General features: G+C 36.3%; 2 protein-coding genes across 2 annotated transcripts; both read right to left on the bottom strand.

Moving 5' to 3' along the window:
• Positions 1-944: 944 nt before the first annotated feature.
• LOC124373306 (laminin subunit alpha-1-like) lies at positions 945-2734 on the bottom strand (the record flags this gene model as incomplete). Its single annotated transcript, XM_046831688.1, has 2 exons — positions 2572-2734; positions 945-1198 (listed from the first exon to the last, which is right to left on the bottom strand). Coding segments are annotated over exons 1-2 (417 nt in total), but the record flags the coding sequence as incomplete, so codon positions are not given.
• Positions 2735-6880: 4146 nt separating this feature from the next.
• LOC124373305 (laminin subunit alpha-3-like) lies at positions 6881-7668 on the bottom strand. Its single transcript, XM_046831687.1, has 3 exons — positions 7602-7668; positions 7369-7504; positions 6881-7118 (listed from the first exon to the last, which is right to left on the bottom strand). The coding sequence occupies exons 1-3, from the start codon at positions 7666-7668 to the stop codon at positions 6881-6883; spliced, it is 441 nt and encodes a 146-aa protein (XP_046687643.1).
• Between the last annotated feature and the right edge of the window lie 1612 nt (positions 7669-9280).

Below are 9280 nucleotides of genomic sequence, written 5' to 3'. Positions count from 1 at the left end.
TTTTTTTATGTAGGGCTTATTTTAATAAATTAAAAGAAGGCAATGTTAAGAAATGGTTATTTGCTGCAGACCAAAATGTTTAGTCCCACACTCAAGCCTAAAAATGTAACTAATAATTTAATTAATATCACTCAGGGTTCAACATCACAACAATAGACATTGTCCAAGTTATACATGTTCACTGACACATTTATCATCTAAAGTTTTTATGATCTTCTTCACAGAATTAAATACTTAGAGTAAATAAAATATATAATCTTCATATGAGACATGAAATCAAATATTGGATTGAGACCTGTCCAATATAAAAAACTAGTAAACTTTATAACAAATTATCTTGGATTCAATACTCACTTCAGAAGCTTCCTGTAGCATGAAACCAAATGGAACACGATTGGTAAATAATATATCACAGATGAAGGAAAGTTTAAAAAAAGGAAATTCTACTGAATCAGTAATATTAATTGATATACATACTATAATATACAGTGGTCCCACAAAAACATTTATAAGTTTAAGCTTCCATGACAAGCTCATTTTGGCCGATTTTGAAACTTTACACACTTTTCAATTACAATATCAAGAATGGAAGAGTTAAATGTACAACTCTCTCATATTTGCAGAAGCAGAATGGTGTGTTCAAACATATATTTAAAAATTAACTGCATAAATGTTTTTATTAGGCTCACAAAATAAACTCGTATTGCTACAAATGTAATTTGAGTTAACTTTTTGTAGCTATCTTCATAAGAATAATATGAATAATGATTTTTGTTGTGTCATTGAAAGAGACTAGTATGATTGCATTGTACCACTAATATAACGATTATTTATGACAATCCTACAAGCAAAAATCAGGACTATGTGCTCTGCACAGATCGAACCAGTTTTCATCTGTACTCCTTGCTTAATGAAATAAAACTATTAAACGTCCTCTGTATTACCTTATTGAGAAGCTGTTTGACTTTCTTGCTGATATCCTCGTCAATTTTGGCGGGTAAGTTCTGCACGGCACGCGAGGCGTTCTTGTACTGCTCCAGCAATAGCTGGTGGTCCATTGTACGATGCTCCAGGGCAAACAGCTGTTCCCATGGTGGGGCCAGTCCCCCACTCTCCAGGTGCCCCGCCTTGTCAGCCAACTCGGCTGCCAGCAACTCCGTCTTGTCCAGGAGCAGCCCCGTACACCCATCATCACAACCTGTACATAGCAACAAACATAAGTAATCATAGTGTTAACAAACGGTATTTAATTTTACCTTGTGGACAGCAGCACAAATTTATAATTTCAGGAATTAATTTTAAATCTGGCTAATTTTTACTTGTTTGGATACTAAAAAATCCTTTCAAAATCTGTTTTCTTAATCGCTATAATATTTGCTGATGAAGCGAATGACTGGCTGATGGAGACCCTACTACTCAATGATGAATTTATGAAAGAAGAAACACTGAAAGACATGGGCGTTACACAAGGAGTTCTCAGGGGGCAAAGCCCTCCCCACAAAGTTTTATTGACAAACATTAAAAACTGCTCCCAGTAGTTTGTTTTAAGCTAAAACATATTTATGAGGTCTTAAAGCTCAACAATTTCCCAGAGGAAGATTTTCCGAGCCCCTGTTATTGGAGGGTACTTCAATCCCCTAAACTACCTCCGATTTCAGGCCCTCCAGAATAATTTTCTGTATACACCACTGCTGAAAGAAGACACTCTTTTTAAATACTGACTACTAATGTAACTACATGACAGATTACTAATTTCCATGATTATGTAAATAAAGAAATTGTCTATTGCCTATATGTCTTAATCCATTTATAAACTGCACACATTACAAAAATTTATTGTTACACGCTTAGGATTCCAAAAGAAATTTTTGAAAATTTAAAAGACATGAATAAGACATTGTTTTATCAAATAAAATGTAACACATCTTATAAGAGAAATTTAACCTTTTCAGGAGTAGGAACTTTCGCATATTTTTAGGTATTTTTAGGTTATGTGTTATTGGGATTTAAATGGTTATTTGCAATTTAAAATCTATCCTTTTGGTCATGGTTAAATAATAAATGCCTCATAGAATATAAAATAATATAAATATAAAATAAAATAAAATAAAATTTTTTTAATAGTAAGTTCATTAAAATGTACATTAATAAATGAAAATAAAGAGATTATATTTTATTCTAAGAACGAGAGGCAAACTCTGTTCTAGCCTCCAGTCACAGTAGGCAGGAAAGAGCACGCACGAAGAGCTAGCAACATACTTTAGCTCCTCACACTCCAACAGTTATCCTTGGAATTGGTTAGACCTATTGATCCTGCATTAATTTAAATTGTTTGTAGACTATGTTTTAAATCAGTATTTATATCTCGTTTTGAAACATATGAAAACATTTTATTCTATACCAAAACGTAATCCTTTTGTTCTGGACAGCAGCAATATGCTTTTCAATCAATACAAGCATTGAACAAAAGAAACAATTACAATGTGTACTCACTGGAGCAGCCTCTGTCATGTGAGAATGTGGCGTGCCTGACAAGCATTGAACAAAGAAACAATAGCAATGTGTACTCACTGGAGCAGCCTCTGTCTGTGAGAATGTGGCGTGCCTGACAAGCATTGAAACAAAGAAACAATAGCAATGTGTACTCACTGGAGCAGCCTCTGTCTGTGAGAACTGTGGCGTGCCTGACACTGGCTGCAGTCTCGCCCAGAGATGCCAGGCCTGCCAGTTGCATTGTCCTGATTCCTCGTGACACACGTCACTCACACTGCCATTGGGGTCACACTCGCACGCCACACACACGAGCCCCCGGGCCGCCACGGGTACCCGTACCACCCGTAGCTGCACCTGTCGGTAACATAGCATGTCTTAATGTTACTAACAAATATTTATTAGAAGTGTGTATAAACTATTCTATATTAGAGAGCAGGGTCAACTTTACCAACCCAGACCTTTTCTTTTAATGTCAGAGACATTATGTTGCGACATTGAAATATGTTGCGTTCACACAGAACTTTCAATAATGATAAAAAAGATTACTGGTTTTTTCAATTTTGGAGTACTAAGTACAAATTTTAAACTTTTTAATCTGTTTTGTTGTAATTGACAATTGTACTCAAAGGGGTTTGAAATATTACATTTCCAACAATGTTCCAATTGCATGTCTTTGGATCAAGAACAGATAGATCTTCCAATTTGATAAAAGTAAACTTGCTCTTCCTATTATATCAAAACTGAATAGACAATAGACAATAGACAATAGACAATAGACAAATTTCTTTATTACGTGTTCATTAAGAACAGAAATAGGGTCATGAAATACAAGTACAAACAAATATTATGTTGTCAGTGTCAATGAACATGGCTGCGCCTCAGGTCATCTTCTCTTGCAAGTTTTGAATTCTTCCAGCGTGTAGGTTGGCCTGCTCACAAGAAAGTCATGGAGTCGCTTCTTGAGAGCTGCTCCTTTGAGTTGCTTTATTGGTGTTGGAAGAATGTTCCACAGTTTACGGCCATTGTAGCTTGGACTTTTTCCATACAGGGTTGTGCGATGTATTGGCAGGACATAGTTCTTGGAGTTTCTTGGGTTATATTTGTGGTAGTCTTCATTGGTCTGTAGATTTAGCTTGTCAACGTATAAGATAATGTGTAAAATGTATAATGATGTGACTGTTAAGATTCCTAGAGTTTTAAAAGCTTGTCTGCAGCTTTCTTGAGGTCCGAGCTCAGCAGCAAGAATTCGTATAGCTTTTTTTCTGTAGAAGAAGAAGTCTGTTATTGTTATTGGCTGAGGATCCACCCCACACCGCAATTCCATACCTTAAATGCGATTCTACAAGAGCGTGGTACGTTGTTTTTGGCAGCTTCCAGATCACTAACCCATTTGATTCGCCTCAAGGCATAGATTCCAGTACTGATTCTCTTGCATAGATTATCCACATGTTCTGTCCACGTAAGTTTGTTTGTCCAGAACAAACTCCCAAAAATGTAACAGAATTTTTTGTTGATATATCAAGTATGTTAGGGATAGTGGTCTTTTTTTCTGCTGAAATTTACTTGAATTGTTTTGGAGGGGTTTATTGCTAGGTCGTTACTGTTACAATAATTGAGTGCTTTATTAAGTGTGTTTGTAGCTGTTGCGTGGATTCCCCTGGCGGTGTCATTTTTTGACCAGGAGTGTTGTGTCATCTGCATACATAACACAGGTGGTGTGTTTGGTCTTGAAACATGTTCGGGGAAATCGTTAACAAAGAGCACAAAGAGGACGGGGCCAAGGACCGATCCCTGAGGTACACCACGGTTGACAGGCAATGGGGTTGGACTTGACTGTGGTTTTTACAACCGCAGCTTGTGGTTTGCACCTCGACAATCTGAGAGCGGCCTGTTAAATAGTTCATGAACCAGTTTTTTGCTCCTCCTACTATACCCAAAGATGTTAGCTTTCTTGCAATTATGTCATGTCCTAAGCAATCGAATGCCTTGCTGTAGTCAAGTAGCAGGGCAGTAACATATTGTTCTTTGTCAATTTGGGTAGTAATAAATTCAACAAGGCTGATTTATAGCAGACGAAGTTGACCTTTTCTTTTAGAAACCCGTGTTGGCTGTTATTTATGAGCTTTTTGGTGATTTAGATGTGCCATGAGTCTATTTAGGACTACTTTTTCTATAATTTTTGAGAATGTCGAGATCAAAGAAATGGGGGCGGTAGTTTTTCACATCTGTTAGTTTGTCCTTTTTTATATTTAGGGTTATACTTTTGATAGTTTTACGTGCTGACGGGAATTCACCAAGGGTGAAAGATTTATTAATTAATACTGACTAGTGGTGGTGTGAGTTCATTTACACAGTGCTTCACTATTTTTGAAGAGTACTCGTCTACTCCACTGGAGGACTTTACCTTAAGGGAATTTATAATGGATGTTACCTCTTTGTTATTAGTCAGTTGTAGAATTAGTGGGTTGTTTATGTTTTTTCTTGAAGTGTGGTCTGCTTGATTATTGTCGTCGGTTGGTTGGCGGTTGTTGTTTTGTTTTAGTGTCAGCTCAGCTATTTCAGTGAAAAATTTATTTAAGTGTCCAGCAAACTATAGAGGGGTTGTTTGTATTCTCTTCATTTATTGATATGCAGAGTTCATCTGGGTGATCCTTTTTAATTTTTCCTCTCTTTGTTTATAATTGTGCCATAGGGCTTTACTTTTGTTACTAGCTGAGTCAATTAGTTTTGAATTCGCTTGTTTTTTTAGAATCTCGAAGTTTGATATCGTAGTTCTTTTTTCTTTCTTGCCCATGTCTCTTCTTTGTCTAAGTTATTTCCCTGTCATTATAAATTTACTCAAGGCTCTGAGAAAAATGTCTTTTAGCTCTTTAGCCTCAGAGTCATAGTGTGATTTTTACCTGTTTCTTTCTCTGCTCTATTTTTTTCTTGGGACAGGCAATGTCAAGAGCTATTTTGAAGGGTATTGGTAAAAATGTTGTAGGCTACGTCTGTATTAGGGGCATAGTGGATATTGTCCCAGTTTTTGTTTGACAAGAGGGGATTTCAGATTGTTTAGGTTGGCTTGGCTAAAAACTCTTTTAAAACGTGGTCTGTGAACTGTTGTTAATTTTGCGAATGTTTATTTTAAGTACTTGTTGTGCCGTGTGATCTGATAGACCTGTCCATAACAATGTTTGTGTCATTGCCGTCAGGTAGATTAGTAACATATGAAAGTCAATGGAAGTGGCTGTTTCATTGCGTAATGCTGTGTTGCAGGTAGGAGGAGTCTTCGGATGTTGTGTGTAATTAGTTCATCCCTTAAGTAGGGTGTTTTCCTCTTTTATTCAATAAAAATACTCTTCAATAATTCACTTTAAGTCAAATACTTAGTAAATATTTTGTACCAGTTTGCCTATGGTCCTTAAAATTATTATAGGTAAATTTTGAATAAATTTTGTTTAACATGTTCAACAGGTTGATCAGTTTTAAAACTCATTCATATCATTTTTACTTTATGAGCCACAGATATAATATGATATGCAAAACTTTGGGGATTATTCAGTGTTTAAAATGTTAAGTAAATGGCAAATTGGTTTGTTTTATTAAAACAGCAATTTATAATATATAATAATAAATTTGCTTTCAACCTCTGGGTAAGTTACTACCAAATAAAAACAACAATTAGGATGATTAATAGATTAATTAATGGTGCTTTGTGTCAATTAAAAAATAATTTTATAGCTAAGTGTTTTCTTCGTTGGTTTCAAGTAATGACCTTGTTAACTACAAGTATATTTATATGAGTCCAGATACTACAATAACAAGAAAGTTGACTACCTGTCACACAATTTCCCAGTGTAGCCCTCCTTGCAGGCACAAAAGGGTTCCTGGCCAGCTCGGATGTCCACATCGGAATGCAAAGTTCTGCTCAACAGAAGGGCAAGGTACAGGGCTTGCAGCCACCAAGATCAGGGTTGCCGTAGAAACCCTCAGCACAGTCCCCACAGTGGTGGCCCCCGGTGTTTGTCTGATCAGTCCTGATAGAAGAAAGGATTTATTATATATGAAAAGTAAAACAAGACTCAGTATTCCAAGTGTTAAAAGTAGGAAAGCTAATATGTCAAATGAATTGTCAAATCCATCCCACATTGAAAAATTATGGATTCACACCTCTTTTATTGTTAATGAACTCAGTTTCTTCCCATACACTGTTAGAGAAATTACCCAACCGCACCTTTAATGAATACTAACTTTAATGAAAACACCTATATTAGTTAAGATGGTGCATCCGACCTTCCTTTTTTCACCTGCCTCCTTATTCACTCTTTGAGTCACTAGCCACCATATTGAGACAGGTACAGTCATGGTCAAATTAAAGTGATACATTACCATACAGCGCCCAGTCTCAATGTCGCAGATGTCCGAACGGTTGTTGCACTGGCACGGCTTGGACTCTCCGATAACGTTGGTCCGATGATGTTGGTCCATGACTTGTTGTTGTTAACGGTAGAATCCTCTGGCGGAGTCCTTGGCAGGATGTGGCATTGTACTGCGGTGGGCACTCACACTGCTCTATCCCATGGGCTCTTGGCAGACTGCCGGCAGGAGTCAACACTGCCTTGTCCAGCGTCACATCTTGTAATCTGGAAGATAGAGTTGAGTCCTTCTTATAATCATAAACAACTATTGTCATTTCATCAACAGTTATTGTTTGAGTTTATAATAAGACAAGAATAAATTCTTCATTAATTCCATATAAGACAATCCTATAATGTAGATTTTATTTTTGTGAGACATTTCACCTTCAAGGGAAACAGACCCCACAATAACAGTATGTATAGTCCTATAAGGAATAGTAATACTAAGAGATGACACCGATGAATAAAACCTTACATAGCTCTGGTGAAATCCACTGAGTCTGAAGCCCTGATCAGGATGTGCTGCAGGTTTTGAAGTGTCACCAACAACATTTCTCTACTGACTTTACTTGTCGGGTCATTTTTCAATCCTCCAGAAATGTTCGTAGAACCTGGAAACAGTACAATAGTTGATCGTTTTTCTTTTCATTTATTTTAGGCTACTTCCATTAGCTTCCTTTAACTATGTGTGAGTGAAACGCACCTGACACTGTGCGTAGGCGAAGTGCTGAGCTGCATGGGATAATGTTCCAGTATGAGGTTGGTTGCCCTCCATTTGTATTTAGAGGGGTAGGACGAGGAGAAACAGCTGAAAGGTAGTCGAGTATTACCTCCCTCTGTCTCTACCGTGAAGCGTTAAGTAGGCCACCGTATGATAAGATCTGTGACATTTCCAATCATTAATAAACGTAAATTGTAGGGCAAACAGTTGGACACTTAATTATAAATTTAAAATCTTAAAAATTGTAGAATCAACAAGTACCTTGTCGTCAAGAAAGTTGGATGGAAGCTGCCAGTAAACTGGAGAGTCGAAGAGGTAGCTGACTCCAATCTCCACATCCCACGCATCTCCAGGGATTATCCTCAGATTGTTGGTGATGTTTCAGGCGGCTCTCGTCTCCATTTAAGCTCATCCCTCTCGACCAGGCACTGCAAGCTGAACATGAAAATTTTAAATATCAACATAAATCATGTGTGACGGCTATTTCCAAATGACTAAGATTGTTGAATTTAAAGTGCCAATTCATTCACTTTTTTCAAAAGAGAAATTCTGGTTTAGCAATAACTCTAGTAATATCATGCCTGTGATTTTGTAGCAACATTGGGTGCTTTAATAACTTGTTCCTTTGCACAAGCAGCGTTTGGCTTAATCGTCTCTGTGTGATAAACAATTGAAAAAAGTAAATGAAATACAGAATGAGAAAGTGACAGAGAAAGGCAGATATCATTGAACTGCTAGAGAGACAGGATTTTTTGCAAGATCCTCCACATCAATTTCATGGAGCACATGCATCTACTTGCAATTGCAATAAGATGTACAACCACTTTTGGAAACATGTGGCATTGTGTCCAAAATTGTATGTTTCTCGTGCACAAGCGCAAGTCACAAGATGCATGGTACAAACCCTGAATTTTAACATTTACATTTTACAAAAACAAAATAAGTAAAAACAAAATTAAATTTAAAACGTCCAAGTTATATTTCTTCCAACATGTTATATTGTGAACCTATTATTTTGTTCTGGTAATTTGTGTTCCATATCTAGCATAATCTATAAGCAAAACACATGTAAAACAGACTTGAACAAACACCTTTTAAATCACCTAAGTTATGCCTGTGATGTTTTCATTACTATTGCACCATAGCTAATAAAAAACAGAAAATTGCAGCTTTTATCTGAACAAGGGGCTATAAACTATGGTCATTTTTAAAGTAAATGAGTAGATATGGGTGTTGAGTGGTGCTAAGTGATGACCATCCCCTGGTTGCTGGTGTTTTTTGAGGGATTTTGAGTGGAAAAGCCAAAACGGTGACTATAGTATTTGTTTTGTACAGTCAATAAAGTCTCTTGAATAGACTGAAAAATTAAATTTCAGTTTTCATTCGACACAATAAAATTTATTCACTTAATTACAGACCTAACCTGAACAGTGAACTTGCATTTTTGCATTTATTTTTAAATTTCCAATTTGGATCTGTGAAGATTTTTGTGTTAATGAAACTCTGACAAAATAATAAGCCATTAAATTAAAGGTTACTTATTACTAGTGTTAAATTACTACAGTTATTTGTAGAATCAAATAAAAAGTCAGAACCTAGGCTTACCTGGATTATACAGATAACTATAAATAAAAAACAATACTAGACTTTCAATAATACTTGTGCA

The sequence above is a fragment of the Homalodisca vitripennis genome, unplaced genomic scaffold, assembly GCF_021130785.1.
Source record: "Homalodisca vitripennis isolate AUS2020 unplaced genomic scaffold, UT_GWSS_2.1 ScUCBcl_5286;HRSCAF=11945, whole genome shotgun sequence".
In the NCBI taxonomy this organism is placed as follows: Eukaryota; Metazoa; Arthropoda; class Insecta; order Hemiptera; family Cicadellidae; genus Homalodisca; species Homalodisca vitripennis.
The sequence above is the reverse complement of the archived record's forward strand: the minus strand, read 5'-3'. Positions and strand labels throughout refer to the sequence as shown.